Here is a 19,439-nt window from a genome sequence, read left to right on the forward strand (position 1 = left end):
TACTGAGTTTCTTGCAATTGGATGTCGGGAATATCCTGCTTTGAGGGTTTGCGCGGCTCTGACGTCAGGATAAGCAGGGATCCGACGATGCCAGGTTTTGGAAGATGCAGATTCAAGAAATACCAATATCTACGTCAATTCAAGAGGGGAAATCCTCATATCACTTATTCTCGTCGTCTTCATCTTCGTCAACTGTAAATCTTATCTCAATCAACTCACCTTATCTCTCACCAAATCTACAACCTCTCACTAAACCACCACCACCACCAAAATGGGCGAACCAAAGAAAGGCACAATCAAGTTCCGCAACAAAGAAGGCACCCTCGACGCCTCCGCCCTTCTCTGGCGCGCCCTAACATCCGAGAAGCCAGAGGTCATGCGTAAATACATCACCAAGGACGCCGTCCTCTGCGAGCCAGACCAAAAGGTGTACTCACCCCGCACCGAGCCCTCTCTGGATGAGTACATGGAGGATGGCTACGAGCCCTGGACGGCATACAAGATCCACGACGAGCCTGAGTTTGTCGAGATCGACCTCATGGCCTCAGCGCTCAACTACCGCGTCACTGCGTGGAAGCTTCAGAATGGGGAGATGATGGCGACGGAGGCTTGGTGTCATAGCGTCTTTCGACAGGGACCTGGAGGGGATTGGAAGTGCTGTCTTCATCATATGGCCAAGGTCTAGATAAGACCTAGAGTGTTTAAGGTGTTGGGGATTGGCGAATTGGGTTTTTGGAGACTGTTTCTCAGCTATGTTAATTAACGACGTTAACGTTATCACAACCAACACTTTCTCAACCGTGCATCACCTAGTCAAGTGAAGTTCACGCCAAGCTTCAGCCTAACAGCGATAACTAATAAACAGAGTTTCTAATTGTCAATATTAGCTCACTCACCCTTGTCAGATAGGTAATAGTAACAGCAACCGGGACCGCCTCCCGGATGCATTAAACTCGACGGTTGGGGAGAAGTTGAGTTGAGCGCCAAGGGATCATTCAGGCGGGGGAGGGGCCCTTTATCTCCCCTTGTGCATCCAAGAGATGTTCTCTTTTCTGATTGTGGTCGCGTGCGTTTATCTGTATCTCTCTCGAAAGGCCATTGGCGAGTAGACTTGAAATGGTGGCTGTCGATCAGGCTGAACAAGAAATCCTACACTTGACACTTTCTCGAGCAAGGATTAACACGAAAATATTCGAGCGTTCGGTCTCTTGTTTGGGGTCTGATTGCTTTCCCTTGGCAGCCTGGGCGTTTTTGCCTCCAGCGATGGTCATCGACTCAAGCAAAGCATGGTGTGCCACAGACAAGAAGTCTTGTCGCTCTTGGCTTTCTTGTCATAATGAGCGTTTATTGAGGCCCTGGTTGCAGACCTGCATGTCCCTTCCATCCGGTCGATGATTCTGTGATCCGAGGTCATCATCGATCGCTTAGCAGGATTCTGACTCCATGCTTGATTGTGTCTTCGGCCATTTACTTGCGAGCTGTAAGACTGTGACGTCGTGCCATCGCCAAGTTCAACACAGTCTCGCTTCTTCGCAATGAACAGATATCGCAATCGAGACTCGAGCATCTGCTCACTTTCTTCGGCGTGGACCGGGCAACCGGCTTCGTCTTTGCTTTTTGCCTGTCTGCCTGTGTTATAACCGACCACTTGGTCCGCGGATGGCTGTCGTATTACGACTTGTCTCAAGCCAAGGCTCTTGTCAAATGCTTCTTCGCTCTAGGATAGACTTGGCGAGAAGCACGACGCGGAGAGTTTGAGTAATGAAATGATCAATGTCAAGCAGCAGTCCCAACCTCTCTCGTCCTCCCCCAGACCAAACTCTCTCTCCTGATGCAATGCAACGCCGTCCGCTCCGGGGTCCTTCAGCGGAGGGCACGTGTCCTCCTCTGTCAACCTCTTCGCTACGAGTGGCTCCGCCCAAGCCCACTCCCCACTCCGCCGCCCCACGACAACCCTGCCTCACCCAAACACCGCTCGCCTTGGCAATGAGACGCTTGTGGGGCCGCTGACCGTTCCGCTCCATTACTGAACAGAACAGGGGCGTGTCCGTTTTTCTGCTGCCGTTTGTTCTCGTGTTCCCTTTCCCTTTTGCTCTTCCTGCAGCATGTACGTTTTGATCCTCTTGCAGCAAAATATTGTCACAGAGGAATCGTGGATGGTTGCGAGCACTTCTTGTATCGTGGCTACACGTGTCGAGAAGCTTTTTGGTGATCAACTTGGCGCCTTGTATTGACTTGGCTTCAGACATCCATCTGAGGTTCGAGATGGTGGGTGGACCTTCGTACCCTGTAGCTGTTTCTCAAAATCTACCTCGTACTCTGTAACTAACCATGATACGCGTAACAAAGAAAGATAGTATACGGGAGATAGTATAGATCCGCCTCCGTGTAGCAGATAGATCTAAATCTCAGGCTGCAGCACCAACGAGATAAAGCACCGAAAAGGCCCGACCAGTATTTTGAATGTATCCGCTCGGTTTTCGTCTCCAAACACTATCTGTAACCCCACAAGGATCGTCCATGGGGAATTAAAAAGAAAAAAAGAGGCTCGAGAGCGTCGCACATCTTGAGGCCTTCAATTGTAGAGGCCTAGACCGCATCCATCGCGTGAATGCTTGGCTGCGGCGACATGGCTGAAGCTCTCGTCACTTGAATGGTTCACCCCAGAGTTCTCGCAAGCCATCGTGGAAGCCTGGGGAAATCTGACGCTTATGCCAGGGCTCTTGAAAAGCCAAGACACAGTTCCTTCGAATTATGGTACGATAGTATATCACCCGGTGGATTTGAGAGCTTTTCGGCCAAGTTCCATATCGCCAAGTGCTTGGTAGACCCAAGTCCCTGCGGCTGATAACGATGAATCTTATTGTTTCACAGAGACGGTCGTTGAAGATACGGTTCCGAATGGCTCGCAGGAAAGAGGCTCGGCTTACTACTTCTGAGGGTGAGCCGCAATGGTGCTCCGATATTTGTTGAGATGATCGCCGAAGCCCGAGCGTACCCATCTGCCGTGTATCAAGGCATTCGCAAACTCCCCGGCCGATGTTCATGTCCGTGCCCGAGACCCTGCCAATTCCTGCTCAAAGACCTCCGGCGCCGGCTCCCCAGGTTTTTGATGACTTTGGCCGCCGTTTCCGCGACAAACAAGACCGAGCATCACGATGTTTATGCCGAAGTCCGTTCATGGCTGCCCAAGATGATCCCATTAATAGATCAAGGGCTTATAACAGCTGCAGTGTGTTGTTCTCCGGCAATAACGGCAACTATACAAGCCACTCAATGGTTGGTGAGCAAGTTAAAAGGCTGCACGTCCTGGGACCTGCAGCAGAATTACTTTTTCCTTCCGAACGGAGATAGACAAGTCCGGGTATATTGTTCCCCGTAAAGTAAGTCAATGGTGCTGCGATTCCTCAGTCAAAGCAACCCCCCCCACGCATTGTCTCACGTCCGCAGCGAAGTGTTGCGAGACCGACACATCCGGGTTAAATCCCCCCTCTTCTCAGGAGAAAAGAAAGAAGACAACATCTCCGCCCCGCCACAGAGAGGCTTCCATCTGGAGACCGGGGCGCCTCCGTGGGGAGGTTGACGCCCCGCAGTGTCCGCCCCGAGACAACACCCGGAGACAACGGATCCAATGGTAGGAGGAGAGTGAGTGAACCCCGTTTATTTTTCTTCCCGTGGGAGCCTCGCAGTGGCCTGTGAGAGACGCGCATGGATTGTGCTAGGCGTAAGCGCCCCGTTTCTGTGAGGACAAAGTGTCGTCTAGAGTGGATCGAGAGAATCCTAATTCCCCGTTCTTGCTGCGGCATACGGCGCTTCTCTCGTTCCCGCCTTGGTAGTTCACCATAGTCAGGCGTCAGCGTCTCCGCGTCCGGCGTCTCTTTTGAGCTGCGAGAGGCAGCGATCGACGGCTATGTTCTTTACCGTCTGTCTTACGTTCCTTGGATGGATCCATTAGTAAGTATACAGAGACAAGGGAGGCTAGCGTATGTATGCGCGTGAGTCGTAGAGAATTGGCATTGTATCTGCTCGAGAAGTTGTATGTAATCGCAATGCAACGCGCAGGCTCTAGGACATCTCATTCGTCGCTCAACACGCTGTTGGAATGAGGCTAAAAGGAATAGCGCAGAGATTTCTGAAGGAGATTGTGCACCAGGATTAGTGGACCCAGGTTCAATAACATGCCGATGATTTAAGCTTATTGTCACGTTGGAGGAGAATCCTGGCTGATCTGGCGGAGGACTCATTACGTACCATGTACTCGCATGCCGGGATGGCTTCTAGAAGCAGTGGAAGCCGTTCACGTGGCGGATACTGGCCTGACAGCTGAGAGATAAGCTCAGTGGCAAAAGCCACAGAGATGGTGTCGTTATCGTTAGTGCACTAGCACCACGTGTGTTGAGCCCCTGTTTATCTGGAAACGCTAAACACCAAGGTACTTGGGCTAGCTAAGGCGTCCTCCAGACTTTGGGCAAAGATAAGAGACCGTGACTAACACCATCAAGTCCTCTGCCAAGGGTGGCAGTGCCTGCACCTCATCCTTGGCGAAGATTTGCGAGGGAGTTTTCTCAAAGGGGATAAGCTAAGCAAAGTTGCGTAACACGTTGAGCAGCCCGTCTGCTCAGCCAAACATATCTCAAGATCTGATCTTGAACCCCAAGATCTCCGTAGTTCCAAGTCACGAGACTGGCCAGTAACACAACGGGCAGCTTGGATTTACAGCTCCGTGCCGTGCAGTCTCGGACCTCCGTGATGTAAATCCGGGCCGTAACGCGAGCTGAAAGAACAACAATCGGTTCATACCCGGCCCCGTTTCTTCTGTCGCAGGTGAGATATGAGGTTTTGCCTCTCAAGTGAACTTGATTGATGCCTACGGACTTACAGCTACGACATCACCCAACGTGCAGATAAAAAAACAGGCCAGAAGAACAAAGCAATAAAACGGAGTCCAGGTTGACGATGGTTGCCCACGACCCAATGACGTGACGACTTGGCGGGCAGAAATTATGTATGCCCAGAGAATGCCAATACTGATCCTTCCTCGTCGAGAAGAAAATACCACCGAAGCAGACCACATTACAGAGTTGAATCAATGGTGTGTGTCATGGGCGAGGAAAAAAAAAGAGGGGAGGGGGTAGCTCTAGGCAGGACACTCGTCTAACGTCGGTTCTAGGGGCCATATGCACTGAAAATGCAGTGAACTGAACTCGGTTGCAGCGAGTATCCACCATCGGTGACGGCACTGGGAAGGGTCCCTGAAAGCCTCACGAGAGCCTCACCAGGTGAACAACGAACGAGCAAGGCTTCAAACAAGGCTCTGACATTGCGAACCCCAGCGCAGCACAGCACTGACGATGTATCCTGTGATTACCGCTATTTGGGTCCCCTCTTCCAAGGCAATTCGAATTCGGGTTTACTCTGAACCTAGTATCTTAGTCAAGGTGCAGTTGGTATGGCTCTTTTTTAACCCTTGTCTCCCAAGAATACCAAGCCTCTGGTCGCCCACTCAGGAAGGCCAATTGATGCCGAGCCCGCCACGCCGCGTCACAGGATGCTTGGTAGCCATCTCCAAATGACGTGCCGACGGCGAGCAAGCCCTCTTGAACCTACCGTACAGAACGGCGCCGTGTGCTACGTCTCACCAATCCGAACCCCAGACCTGCCCCGGGGCGGAGTGGACTCCTCGGACAAGGCCAGGGGGCGTATACTCTAAGAGTCGTTCTCTGTTCAACACAACAACAAACCAAGGTTTCGTATCATCGCCAAGACTCTCACAGAATGCCCAATCCCAATGCCTCCCCGCCTTTGGAACAGAGAAACTGCAGCGCAGAGAAGGAAAAATTGGGTAATGCTCTTGGCCATGTGGGGTCCGCTGGAGATGGTGAAATCCATCTCTCAACCCAGATAGTGAGTGACTTGAGCCAAGACTCTGGCGAGATAAGCATTGACTGTTCTTCTGTCGTCCAAGATGGGACAGACGTCTATAAGACCTTCCCCATCTCCCCGCACGATCAATTCTTGTTCTTCTCTTCCTCTCCCCAAGGATCTCTTCACTTAGATCTCCAACAAAGCCCTTCCGACGCCAGACGAAAGGCTTCCTGCAAATCATCTTACAGGAATCCCCAGACATAGGCTTAAGGGTCTTTCTTCAACTCATGTATACATTCTAAGCCAGCACCGAGTCGAAGATATATATAACAACAACAACAAGCACGCTGGCGACCCGCTAGCTTTCGACTTACAACCATGGCTAAGAAGGACGACTCCGTCGACAACCATGTCTCTGGCCAGAGCAACGAGCCCATGAGCCGTCCCGCTCACGCTTTGACATTCAACCAGGTTGTCGAGGAGCTCAAGACTGATACCCTCAGCGGTCTCACCGAGGCCGAGGCCAAGCAACGACATGAGAAGTTTGGCAACAACGATCTCGGCGAAGCTGATGGTGTTCAGCCCCTCAAGATCATCATCGCTCAGGTCGCTAATGCTATGACGCTGGTGAGTTCAAAAACAGCCCAGTCCCCTCCCTCATTAGCCCCCACACACTCCAAAGTTTATGGTTTAAGCATATCTCGATGGCTGAACTATTTATTTTTTTCGCCTCTGGACTGCATATTACCTGATTAGGCAGCCCGTCGCTTTTTCCCCCAACCCACCTGCTCACACCACATGAACACCCCTGTTGGCGCTATGTTGATGATTACTGACGTCTGCCAAGGTGCTTATTCTTGCCATGGCTGTTTCTTTCGGTATCAAGTCATGGATTGAGGGTGGTGTCGTCGCCTTCATCATTGGTCTCAATGTCACTGTCGGTTTCTTCCAGGAGTACTCTGCTGAGAAGACCATGGACTCTCTGCGGTCCATGTCTTCTCCCACTGCTAGTGTTGTGCGTGATGGAGATTCCAAGGTAGTTCCCTCCGTTGAGGTCGTTCCCGGTGATCTTGTGGAAATCAAGACCGGAGATACGATCCCTGCTGATATTCGGTGAGTAATCCATGCCTGGCACTTACACTGGGGCTTTTTACTAATTAGTGCAGACTTATTGAGGCCGTTAACTTTGAGACTGATGAGGCCATGTTGACTGGTGAGTCTCTCCCCGTTCGAAAGAACGAGGATGAGGTCTTTGAAGACAGCACTGGACCTGGTGACCGTATCAACGTCGCCTACAGCTCTTCCACCGTCACAAAGGGTCGTGCCAAGGGTATCGTCTTCGCTACCGGCACCAGTACTGAAATCGGTGCTATCGCTGCTGCCCTCCGAAAGAAGGACAGCAAGGTCCGTCCCGTGAAGCGCAAGGCTGATGGTTCCGCCAAGCCTCACCGATATCTCGAAGCCTACACTCTCACCTTCACCGACGCTGTTGGCCGTTTCCTCGGCGTCAACGTCGGCACACCTCTCCAGAAGAAGCTCTCCCGTCTGGCAATCTACCTCTTTGGCACTGCTGTCATCTGTGCCATTATCGTCCTTGCTGCCAACGACTTCGATGCTTCCCAGCAGGTTATTATCTACGCCGTTGCTACTGGTCTGTCCATGATTCCCGCTAGTTTGGTCGTCGTCTTGACTATCACCATGGCTGCTGGTACTAAGCGCATGGTTGAGCGAAACGTTATTGTTCGTAACCTCAAGTCTCTCGAGGCTCTTGGTGCTGTTACCGACATTTGCTCTGACAAGACTGGTACTCTCACTCAAGGTAAGATGGTTGCCCGTGGAGCCTGGACTCCTGGAAAGGGAACCTATCTCATCGAGAACACCACTGAACCTTTCAACCCTACTATTGGTGACATGCGCTGGTCTCGCAGCCAGCCCCATGAGCTTCCACTTAAGCAGGGCGGTGATGAATGCGGTTCTGTTTCTCCCATCAGCGAGCTTCTCAACCAGTCCAAGTCTTCTCTCGTCAAGTTCCTCGAAGTTGCTTCTCTCGCCAACCTTGCCACCGTCAACGAGAAGAACGGTGAATGGCACGCCCGCGGTGATCCCACCGAGATTGCCATCCAGGTCCTTGCCTCTCGTTTCGACTGGAACCGTCTCCGTCTTACCAGCCACGATGCTGCCAACCAGTACAGTGAGATCGCCGAGCTTCCCTTCGACTCTGATGTTAAGCGCATGTCCGTCATCATGAAGGACAACCGAACCAGCCAACTCTTTGCTTTCACCAAGGGTGCTGTCGAGCGTGTCATTGGTGCCTGTGCTACATACTGCCCTGAGGACAACGAGGAGCAAGTCCCCATCACCGATGAGTTCCGTGAGCAGATCCTCCGTAACATGGAGTCTTTTGCTGGAATGGGTCTCCGTGTCCTCGCTCTTGCTTCCAAGCCTTACAATGTCGACATGAAGAAGGGTGATGAGATTGACCGCACCACTGTTGAGTGTGATCTCGTCTTCCGTGGTCTTGTTGGTCTTTATGATCCTCCCCGTCCTGAGTCTGCTCCCGCTGTCCGAGAGTGTCACCAGGCTGGTATTTCCGTCCACATGCTTACTGGTGATCACCCCGAGACTGCTAAGGCCATCGCCATTGAGGTCGGTATCCTGCCTACCCGTATGGATCTTGTCGCCGAGGACACTGCAGCTACCATGGTCATGACTGCTACCACTTTCGATGGTCTTACCGATGATGAAGTCGACCAGCTTCCATTCCTCCCTCTTGTCATTGCCCGATGTGCTCCTCAGACCAAGGTCCGCATGATTGAAGCCCTGCACCGCCGAGACAAGTTCTGCGCTATGGTATGTTCTCCCTTGTCTCTTTTTCTGATGTCTCATGCTAACTTCACAGACTGGTGATGGTGTTAACGATTCTCCCTCTCTCCGCCGTGCCGATGTTGGTATTGCCATGGGTCAAGCCGGTTCCGACGTTGCAAAGGATGCATCCGATATCGTTCTCAGCGACGATAACTTCGCCTCCATTGTCGCCGCCATCGAGGAAGGTCGCCGTATCTTTGACAACATCCAGAAGTTCATCCTCCACGTGCTCGCCACCAACGTCGCCCAAGCCGTCGTCCTTCTCGTCGGTCTCGTCTTCAAGGATAAGACTGGTCTCTCCGTCTTCCCTATCGCTCCTGTCCAGATCATGTGGATCATCATGATGACTTCTGGTCTTCCCGACATGGGTCTCGGTTTTGAGCGCGCTGTCGCTGGTATTCTTCGCCGACCCCCGATTTCTCTCAAGACTGGTGTTTTCTCTCTCGAGTTCATCATCGATATGTGTGTCTACGGTCTTTGGATCGCTGCTCTGTGCCTCAGCGCCTTCGTCCTTCGTCTGTATGCCTTCGGTAACGGCGAGCTTGGTGAGGACTGTAACGATAACTACAGCGACAGCTGTGAGACGGTCTTCAAGGCCCGTGCTACTACCTTTGCTTGTCTTACCTGGTTCTCCCTCTTCCTCGCTTGGGAGATGATTGACAAGCGCCGATCTTTCTTCCGCATGCAGCCCGGCTCCAAGCTCTACTTCACCCAGTGGATGCACGATGTCTGGCGCAACCAGTTCCTCTTCTGGGCCATCATGCTCGGCTTCGTCACCCTCTTCCCCATCCAGTACATCCCCGTCATCAGCGACACCGTCTTCAAGCACAAGGGTATCACTTGGGAGTGGGCCATCGTCTTCATCGCCGCCGGTCTCTTCTTCGGCGGTATCGAGGCCTGGAAGTTCGCCAAACGAGTGTACTTCCGCCGACAAGCCCGCAAGAACCAGGGCGTCGAGTGGAAGGACATGGACCTTGAGCAGCGCACATTCGGCGAGTATCTCACCCCCGACTCCAGCGAAGCCAGCGTGCGTCACGACTCTGAGAAGGTTGACGCACAAGCTGCCGCTCAACGTAACAACGCCGAGAAGAAGGCGTGAACGAATTTCCTAGTCAAGGGAAAAAGGTTCTTTGCTATAATTCTGCCAATGAAGAGGTAGATAGCCCAAAACTCAAAACGGTGCAAACAACGGAGTTATAAAACGTGGAAGGGTTTAAGAAAAAGGTGGATGAGGAGGAAATGACCGAGCCATAGACATGAGATATGAGCTCGCTACCGGAGGAAACCCTAAAATGAACCACAGAGGACGCCGTTGGCTGTAATGAGAGGAGGATGAAGAGGATCATGGAAGGATATTCCAGATCCTTGAGATTACCTATGGATAAGCGGAAATAGTTCTCTAATGAAGTCAAATGTTAAATCATGAATCAATTAATTCCTGAGTGACTCACCTATCTAATGTTCAAAGTGATTGTGTTCCCTGTGAGGAACGTTGGCGACGTGGAACGAAATTCCGTGCCGGATGCTCGGAGGGGTGAGGGACATGAGCCTCAGCCACTAACAAAGGTATCACCAATCCCGAAACTGTCCATTTGATCAAACTGAACTGAGATATAATTGGACTGACCGTTAAAGTCGCGTTTCACAGTTCGAGCCTGAACCTTCAACTGTGAAATCCTACGCTGGTGCGTTAGCGTGACGCGTGGTAAGCACTTGAGCGTGGCTTATTTTGCGGTCTGAAGATCAATATCTTCAAGCCAAAGCCCCCCAAAACTCAAACTCTTCCCAGCTCTCGATCACTCAAAATGTCAAACAAATCAACCCCCAAGCCAATGCGAGACATGAAAGTCCTCTGTCTCGGCCTCCCCCGCACAGGCACAGCATCCATGGCAGAGGCTCTCACTGATCTCGGCTACAAAGACGTGTTCCACGGCCTCAAAATCCTCGACGACAAAGAAGCCTGGAAGAATCTCGAGCGCGCAACAGACGCTTCATTCCCGAATCTTTCCACGTACACTGGAAAACCATTCACTCGTGAACAGTGGGATGAGATCTGGGGAGAAAGTGAAGCCACTACTGATGTAGCGTCCATCTACGCCCCGCGGCTAATTGAGACGTACCCCGATGCCAAAGTCATCCTTGTAATTCGAGATTTCGACCCTTGGTTCAAGAGCGTTGACGATAGTGTCCTCAAACAACTCTGGAACCCAATCGCCGAGTTCTCCATCAAATTCGTTGAGCCGCTCCTTGGGTCTAGAGCAGGCCCAGCGGCGCGAAAGCAAATGCTAGGACTTTTCCAAGCTGATACAGTTGAAGAAGCTCGTAAGAACGCAAGAGAAACATATGATCGTCATCATCGTGTTATTCGAGAGATGGTGCTAGAGGGACAACTACTCGAGTATCGCATGGGTCAAGGCTGGGAGCCCATTTGTGAGTTTCTGGATAAGCCTGTGCCGGAGAAGGAGTTTCCCTGGGTGAATGAGGCAGCGGAACTACGGAGAATTGTGAAAGAGAAGGCTAAGAGCAATCTTATTGCTGCTGTGATGGTTGTTATGCCGTGGGCTGGTGCGGTTGCTGCTTTGGGAGCTGGATACTGGATGGTGTATAAGAGATGATGAACTTGTGACAGAGTATGCAAGCGATGTTGTTGAACTGAGATCGCTGATTAGTCGCCTTGATGATTGCGCCATCACATGTGACTGCCGGGCAACCACTTCGACCATCCATCTCGATCCGTGATCTGTACCTGAGCTTACGTGGTATCCCTTCCACGCCCGAATAAGCTTCTCACTTCCGAGGAACAGTAATCCCATCTACGCAATCACTGACCTCAAAATCCCTCTCATAGTCTTATAAAGGCCGCTCATCTTGGCGATGCATCCTCGGAAGATTCTAGCCCCACGCATGATGTCTCCCGAACCAGGGTTTTTAGCACAACCAAAAAGGCTTGGCCAATGTCACCTGGGTTATTAAACATAGCCCCAGGAACAAAAACCAAGAGAATGGAGCGCTAATTTTAGGGTTTGGAATATGCTTATCGCGCTGTGATGGAGCCTCTGCCGATCACTCGACGTCATGACGATTTCGACATGACGCAGCAGCCGAGCTGTCGAATGAGAGGGTTGATTGATTAGGGAAGAATGATGGAAGTGGTGAGGAGATGGGTGTAAGAGGCGAAGATGAGATGTATATAAGAGACGGATCCGCGACGGAAGTCTTGCCGTTTAAACCCACACTCTACATCAAAGCTTTACTTCACTTGACCTCAACACTACTTTATTTTCACTCAATACTCGAACAAAATGGCTGACCTCATGAACAAGATCAAGGAGACACTGGTCCCCTCCAACACTGAGAACAACAACACTGGCTCTCACCAAGAGTCTCACAACACTGGTTCTCTCCGGGAGACGTACAACACCAGCTCCAATAACACTGAGTCTTTCAACAACACCTTCAACGCCAACCAAAACAACCAGCGAGAACTTGGTTCCAACTCCCGCGTTTCTCCCCTTGAAGCAACAAGCAATCAGAACCAACACACCGAGGGTGTCCGCACGGGAGACAGGATCAACTCTTTGGTAGAGAACGTTCCTGGTGATCCCTCATCCCAGTCAAAGCCTTCGTAAGTTTACCCTTTGCACATGCAATAGTATTCTATACTGACATCCACTTAAGAAACACATCATACCAGAATGATATGCACAAGTCTCCCGGCGCCACTCTCGACGCTGCTCGTGCTCCCCCCTCTGCCCTTAAGGAGCACCTTGGAGAGCCTATCATTGAGCATGACTATCCCCATGAGAGCACGACTAAGCGACACTCTTCTGTGAGCCACCAGGAGGAGCACTATAACCTCAACTGAATGGATGGGGATGAAGGAGTGGTTGACGTTGGATACTTGTAATAGATGGGACTGTTGTATGATAGCGCGGTAGCGGTGGTAATAAACCAGTTAACATTGACACTTCATGTTAAGGATGACATATATGATGTTTATGTGATGATGATTAATTCTGAGCAGCCGTGAAGAGATACAGCTTCCATGCGAGCCCTCTTTTTAACCATGTCACCCATTACAGGCGGCAGGTTTTGCGTTTGCCGAGTCCCTGGACCTAAATGCCGTTGAGGTCCGCAATGCAATGTGACGGAACCGAAGAACCTAAATCAATTCTTCTCCGGCTACTTATTCTTGACGGTTTCCCATACTCACTCACTCAGCGGGGACCGGCTAATCGTGCCCATCGCACATCGCCGAGACTCCCCGCTCCGGGCCGGATCCACCACCCGGACGCTATTCCAAAAGCCGCAGCTCCGCGCCGGCAGCGGAATTCTGATCGAGAGCTGACGCAGGAACACAGGTTCCGCCGGATCATCAAGCCAAACACCTGCCGCGCTAATGAATTGTTGAAAGTGAGAACGATGGTCAAGGGACTGCTCCAAGCTCCGGATGCATGTTCGGAAGCCTGCGTTGTCTTTAGCGGGAATGAGCCGGTAGCCAAGCCATATCATGATCTGAGTCGATGATCTGAGAACCGCGACCCTTCTTTCTTGACTGATCATCCAACAATGCCATGCCAATATCCACTGATCTCTAGCTTCACAGCTATGAAATAGCCTTGGAGCTTTCCCGGTCTAATTCTCACCGACGGATCCCACTCCACCGTTTCCACTCTTCTCATTCGCGCGGTTAAATGCTCTGGCTAAAGTGCCCTCATCTTCAGCACCAGAACCTCAAGCGCTCCCGTCATGACAGCCACACCCCATATTTAGAGAAATCCCGTCGGGTCTTGTGGTCTCGATATCATGGCTTCTTGATTGGCGAGGGTAAAAACCGTGGGGGTGTAACCATCATGTCAACTCAACGGGTATTTAGCTCCTGTGTTTGATGGGAGGGAGAGAGGGACCATGTGATGAAGTTGGGGTATATGAGCCGCTGCCCTCATCAGCAGATTCTGGCCATGATCTGAATTTTTTTACTTATTGTACAGAGATTTGTCGTTCAGGCTATTTCTGCAATTGCGCTTGGTGATAGTGACGGTGTTGGTGAACTCCACTGTGATCCATATAAGACAGGACATCCCACTTTGAGCTACGAGCGACGAACCTACTTAATCCTCCCACGACACGCGATTCAATTCTCCTCCTCTTCACCTCTTCTCTCACCTCTCAATTTCTCTCAATTACTCACTAAACAACAGCAACAATGGCCAGCGTACGTCTTGCCCAGCTCATCGCCTCCCTCACATCATACCCCGCCATCATGGCCCCTCATGACGTCTCACTAACACCCCCCAGAACCTCTCCTTCGTCCTCAACAAGCCCAACGACGTCTCCTTCGAGGAGCGCCCCAAGCCCACCCTCTCAAGCCCCCACGATGTCCTCGTCGCCGTTAACTACACCGGCATCTGCGGCTCCGACGTGCACTACTGGGTCCACGGTTCCATCGGCAAGTTCGTCGTCGAGGACCCTATGGTTCTAGGCCACGAGTCCGCCGGCACAATCGTTGAGGTCGGCTCCAAGGTCAAGACCCTCAAGGTCGGCGACCGCGTCGCTCTCGAGCCCGGCTACCCCTGCCGACGATGCCAGAACTGTCTCGCCGGAAAGTATAACCTCTGCCCGGATATGGTGTTTGCCGCTACACCACCCTACCATGGAACTCTGACCGGTTACTGGACTGCCCCTGCGGACTTCTGCTTCAAGCTTCCTGATAATGTTTCGCAGCAGGAGGGTGCTCTGATTGAGCCCCTCGCTGTCGCTGTGCACATCGTCAAGCAGGCCCGCGTCAAGCCCGGTGACTCTGTCGTTGTCATGGGCGCTGGACCCGTTGGTCTTCTCTGCGCCGCTGTCGCAAAGGCCTACGGCGCCTCCAAGATCGTCAGTGTCGATATTGTCCAGAGCAAGCTCGACTTCGCCAAGGACTTCGCCTCCACCCACGTCTACGCATCTCAGCGCATTGCGCCCGAGGAGAACGCCAAGAACATCTGCGAGCTTGCTGATCTCCCCGAAGGCGCTGACGTCGTCATTGATGCCAGCGGTGCTGAGCCCTCAATCCAAGCATCTATCCACGTCCTCAAGAACGGCGGTAGCTACGTGCAGGGCGGTATGGGCAAAGCCGATATTACCTTCCCCATCATGGCATTCTGCATCAAGGAGGCTACAGCCAGTGGATCATTCCGCTACGGTGCTGGTGATTACCCTCTCGCCGTTGAGCTTGTCGCTACCGGCAAGGTCGATGTCAAGAAGCTCATCACTGGAGTTGTTGAATTCAAGCAGGCTGAGGAGGCTTTCAAGAAGGTCAAGGAGGGAGAGGCGATCAAGGTTTTGATCAAGGGACCTAACGAGCAGTAAAGGAGAGGGTGATGAAGATATGAATGACTATGAATGAGAACTAAAAGCGAAAAAGATATCCGGGCATGGGATGGCTTGGATCATATGAGGCGGGGCGGCGGGTGAAGGCGTTTTGTCATGAGCGGACTTGGTATGAGTCCTTTACATTATAGCATCGTTGTAAGGCACTTAATAGATGTGATTTGTTTCACTTGGACCCTTGTAGATTGACCACGGGTAGCAGGCGGGTGTCTGGGATGAGATGCATGGAGAACCGCGGGCCCCTTGATGTATGGAGTAACGAGATGCCAATTGGCGGCGTATTTGTCAGAGACTTTCCAATTCTATCGTCCAAGGCAGCCTTACCCTCGTACTTTACTGGCACAAAGACCAGATTATTAATTGAGTCTTGCTGAATACGCCCTTCCAGTGGCTCCCGCGTATCCTCTCCAATCTCCCACCATCCTCCAATTCCGCACTCTCCCTGCAATACATCACCCATTCCGCCCCTCCACAACTTAGCTCCAACGGCTGAACAAGCACAGCCCATGTGCCATCTCCACTCTCCGCATTCAGCTGTTTTCCCATCAGGACTCTCCAATAAGACAAGCCTCGCCCGTCTTACATCTCCTAAAAGAGCACAAATCTCACCTTTTATTGAACACTCTACGAGCAGCTAGCTTTTCTGACAAGAAACACAAACGCCCTGGTAAAGTGAGAGTGAGAGTGAGAAGCTTGTCGGCAGATCTTATCCATGTGATCGACACCGGCATGGGTTGTTTAGCGAAATCCTTCATACATACAGGGATCTGCACCTCAAACCAAATCTCGCGCAGCATGCTCAACTGGGACGCACTTCTCCTCAAGCTTCAATCTCTTAACTCGGGCCTTGTCACTCGTCAATAAATGCATTTCCATTTAGCAATCGAGCTAGAAACTCCGTTGCTTCTAGTGAAACGCCTCAGTGAGTATTTTAAGGAGCAATAGCTTCAAGTGGCTTGTCGCACTGCCCAGATTTCTCGACTTCAATTTCCACAAGCCACTCCGCCTTTAACGGCATTTGTCTGTTTTACTCTTCGTGCCTTGTGTCCTGCAGGGGTGTTAAGTAGGGTGGTACCGTCGTGACCCTATTTTCGTTTGCTGTCAATTAAACTTAACCACCACCAAGGCATTCGACATTACACTCGCGTAACGGCCGACGATGACTCAACTCTCGATAACAAGAAATAAACAGTAAAACATATCAGAGATCATCGTAAGAAGATGCGTATATGGCCTCGATATTCGGACAATTCTTCAAAACACTAGAAACCATGGCCTGCCCCCTCCACCCCAAGAGAGCCCAACGGCGCCAACAAGGCATCCCGAATGGGCAAGCTGAGGTGCGGCTGAAGGACGCTAACGACGCCATCCGCAAGGGTTCCTCGTCCTTAGAAATCTGCCTTGGGCTTGTTGTAAGTGAATGGAGCCAGGCCCAGCTATAAGGCTGTTGTGTTTCCCCAGGAGATAAAAAAAAAAAAGGGTGCGCCATAAATCATTCTCCCCAGCGAACACTCGTCTTGGCCCTTACACTAGCACCTTACATCTCTTGGCTGCTTCTCGTGGCTTGACACTATCACTTATACCATGGAACAAACTCATGAGAAGGTTGAGAGCAACCATGTTCTCCAGACACCGCTTTGGATTGTCATAATTCGTGGCTTTCAGTTCCTCATTTCTCTTATCATTGTTGGTCTTTGTGGCCGTTTGATGCACGATGCTACCCTCGACGAAGAAGCTCTTTCTCTCGCCATTGTACGTCCTCCCTCGCATCGCTTCATCTTAACACCACTAACACATCTAGGCAATCATCGCATGGATCGTCATCGCCTACGCCCTCTTCACAGAGAAAATCCCCAGTCTTCAAAACGCATATCACATCATCGCCGTTCTAAGTCTTGATGCATTAATGATGGTTCTTTGGCTTGCCGCTTGGGCCGCCACTGCTGCGAGACGTGCCAAATACGTCGTCCCTGTTAATGCTTATGGCTGTGTTGATGATGGAAGTCTCACGGATAGTAAGACCTGTAACATTTTCAAGCGTGACGGGGAGAATGTTATTCTCTTCAAGTCTGGTTTGGCTATGCTCGCTGCCGTCGCGGGTCTTGGTGCGCTTGTCTGGTAAGTCGTCTCAGTTCATGGATTACGGACAATGTTGACTAACACTTTTCCTTCAGGATCCTCTTCATCGTCACCTTCGTCTGGACTCTCGTCATGTTCCTCCGCGGTCGCAAGGAAGGTCGTTTCGCTGTCAACCTCGCTGCCTCATCTTCACCCAGCAACAACTACCAAATGGAAACCAAGGTCAACGAAGGCCAACCCATGGTTCAGCCCGTTCAACCTCAGGGTGTCCCCCAACAGCAATACCAGCAACAACCTGTCCACGGCCAATTCGTTCCTCAACAGCAACAGCAGTATCCTCCTCAGGGCACTCCCTCTCCCTACCAACCTGCCCAGAGCCCATACCAACAACAGGGCGCTTATCCTCCTCCCGCCGCACCCTACTCTCCTCAAGACCAGCAGTACCAAGGCCAGCAGAATCTCGGACAGTATCCCCCTCAGCAGTACCAACAATCTACTCAACATCAGGGAAGTGAGCTTGATGGTCAGACAAACTACTCTACACCTCCTCCTGCTGCAGCGTCTCCTCCTCCTCAGCACTACGGAAGTGAGCTAGATGGCCAGACGAATTACGCCCATCCTCCTGCTTCAATGTCGCCGCCCCCTCAGCCTCAACCCTATCCTCCTCAAGCATATCCCCAGCAGTAAATGGAATGAATAGGGAATAATGACCGAGCCTGTTGGCGCGTGGAGTTATGTTTCTGTTTTGCTAGTGTTATATATATCCAATAACAGCGGTGGCCTTTTGACACTTGTTTTATACCAATAGTCACAGTTAGAACACGATGTAGCGATTGATGACAATTTATTCGCAATTATATATACGTGTGAAGCATAATGCTCTTCCCACAAACACTACTCCCAAGCAGAGTTTATTCCCAATGTTGTATATGTGTTTCCCACTCATAACATACCTATGCAAGCGTAGCAGCCTAACATGAACCGTCCTAGGGGAGGAAAGAAAACTCAGGACCTTAGTCCTCAATGACAAAAAGATTTAGGTAAACTAGCCTAAGTTTAGCCTAAGCTTGGGATACCTTTTGCTGAGTTTATTTTAACACCCTATATTGAGGTCCGGTGTTTCCTTGCTCCCCGAGGCCGTCTTCCAGCAAAGCAAGGGAGTCCTTAATCTCGTCTAGCTCGCTGCCCACTAGTATGGAAGGCGGAGACGACAACGGAGAAGAAGAAGCGGTAATCGAGGAGTTGCTGCTTTGCTCTGGGGAATCTTCTGGAGGATCTTCTGGAGGAGACGTACTCATACGTCTCAACTCTCGTTTCTTGGGTGGTGAGCCCACAATCCTCCGCAAAAGCAGCGACCACTGATCCATCGGGACACCATATCGATGAAGATGTCGCTCAACGTCTCCATGAATAAGCATGAGAAGGATACGAAGAGTGAAATGTGCTGCGTTTCCAGCCAAATGAGGATCTCGGCATAGGATTCCAATTTCCTGAACCAGCTCGCCTTTGCTTACCACTTCATCAGAGGGGACACGGAGCACTTCCTGCGCAGCCTGCTCAGTGTCGATAGTGCCGATAGCTTCGAAATGCACCCCGAAGCTTCCCAAGAACGAGAGACTATTATCTGGTCCGTGGGTAATGAGGAAGAAGTTATTGTTCTTGACAATATCCGTGATTTGCTCCTCGAATTTATCGATTGGAACGTACCGCATTCTTCCAAACTGGAACAAATTCTCAAATTCGGGAGAGTATTCTTCATCCCCGACGACCCAATGATGAGACTGCACAACGCTGGCGGCTAGGTTGACATCAGGGTTAGGGGGCTTCGCCAATGCATCTCCAAGACGGTCGGTATCAAGGATCGAGATGCCAATCTGGAAGCCATGGACTTCACCCTCCCTCACCACAATGTTTGCGACGCCGATAGACACAATTTGGAAGCTAGAGTCTTCTGTATACTGCCATGTCCTGAGCTGTTCGTGCTGAATCCAAGACCAGCGCGATAGACGTTGCGTCTCTATGGCGTATCCCATCACCCACTGAGGCACAAAGAGTTCCGGGCGCTTGAACCACGAGTGGTCCCATGAGTCGTCCAAATTCGTTGTATCTAACATTTCCGATCGTGGCATGAAACAGCGTGATGATTGTTCGTAGGCGGAAGTTTGAACTGATAATCGTGGTTGCGAGAATCGTGATGCTCAGAAGGTCAAGTTTATATGTGTACAGAGTAGACAATGCGAGGATATTTATAGCGAGAA

At 51.2% G+C, this 19,439-nt stretch overlaps 7 protein-coding genes; 6 read left to right on the plus strand and 1 right to left on the minus strand.

Annotated features, from left to right (window-relative positions):
- Positions 1–271: 271 nt before the first annotated feature.
- On the plus strand, positions 272–685 carry FFUJ_03848 (uncharacterized protein; the record flags this gene model as incomplete). The annotated part of the gene is made up of 1 exon (XM_023572934.1): positions 272–685. One exon carries the CDS (start codon positions 272–274, stop codon positions 683–685), a length of 414 nt encoding a protein of 137 aa, XP_023426972.1.
- A 5,558-nt stretch (positions 686–6,243) lies between these two features.
- FFUJ_03847 (probable Na+-transporting ATPase ENA-1 (sodium P-type ATPase ENA-1)) lies at positions 6,244–9,829 on the plus strand (the record flags this gene model as incomplete). XM_023572935.1 has 4 exons in its annotated part: positions 6,244–6,492; positions 6,713–6,978; positions 7,032–8,715; positions 8,765–9,829. The coding sequence occupies 4 exons, from the start codon at positions 6,244–6,246 to the stop codon at positions 9,827–9,829; spliced, it is 3,264 nt and encodes a 1,087-aa protein (XP_023426973.1).
- Positions 9,830–10,535: 706 nt separating this feature from the next.
- On the plus strand, positions 10,536–11,345 carry FFUJ_03846 (uncharacterized protein; the record flags this gene model as incomplete). Its single annotated transcript, XM_023572936.1, has 1 exon — positions 10,536–11,345. One exon carries the CDS (start codon positions 10,536–10,538, stop codon positions 11,343–11,345), a length of 810 nt encoding a protein of 269 aa, XP_023426974.1.
- A 687-nt stretch (positions 11,346–12,032) lies between these two features.
- FFUJ_03845 (uncharacterized protein) lies at positions 12,033–12,595 on the plus strand (the record flags this gene model as incomplete). XM_023572937.1 has 2 exons in its annotated part: positions 12,033–12,355; positions 12,409–12,595. The coding sequence occupies 2 exons, from the start codon at positions 12,033–12,035 to the stop codon at positions 12,593–12,595; spliced, it is 510 nt and encodes a 169-aa protein (XP_023426975.1).
- Positions 12,596–13,936: 1,341 nt separating this feature from the next.
- FFUJ_03844 (probable xylitol dehydrogenase) lies at positions 13,937–15,081 on the plus strand (the record flags this gene model as incomplete). XM_023572938.1 has 2 exons in its annotated part: positions 13,937–13,945; positions 14,029–15,081. 2 exons carry the CDS (start codon positions 13,937–13,939, stop codon positions 15,079–15,081), a joined length of 1,062 nt encoding a protein of 353 aa, XP_023427205.1.
- A 1,605-nt stretch (positions 15,082–16,686) lies between these two features.
- On the plus strand, positions 16,687–17,868 carry FFUJ_03843 (uncharacterized protein; the record flags this gene model as incomplete). XM_023572939.1 has 3 exons in its annotated part: positions 16,687–16,854; positions 16,904–17,220; positions 17,277–17,868. 3 exons carry the CDS (start codon positions 16,687–16,689, stop codon positions 17,866–17,868), a joined length of 1,077 nt encoding a protein of 358 aa, XP_023426976.1.
- A 401-nt stretch (positions 17,869–18,269) lies between these two features.
- FFUJ_03842 (uncharacterized protein) lies at positions 18,270–19,295 on the minus strand (the record flags this gene model as incomplete). The annotated part of the gene is made up of 1 exon (XM_023572941.1): positions 18,270–19,295. One exon carries the CDS (start codon positions 19,293–19,295, stop codon positions 18,270–18,272), a length of 1,026 nt encoding a protein of 341 aa, XP_023426977.1.
- Between the last annotated feature and the right edge of the window lie 144 nt (positions 19,296–19,439).

Source organism: Fusarium fujikuroi, chromosome FFUJ_chr02, assembly GCF_900079805.1.
Source record: "Fusarium fujikuroi IMI 58289 draft genome, chromosome FFUJ_chr02".
NCBI lineage: Eukaryota > Fungi > Ascomycota > Sordariomycetes > Hypocreales > Nectriaceae > Fusarium > Fusarium fujikuroi.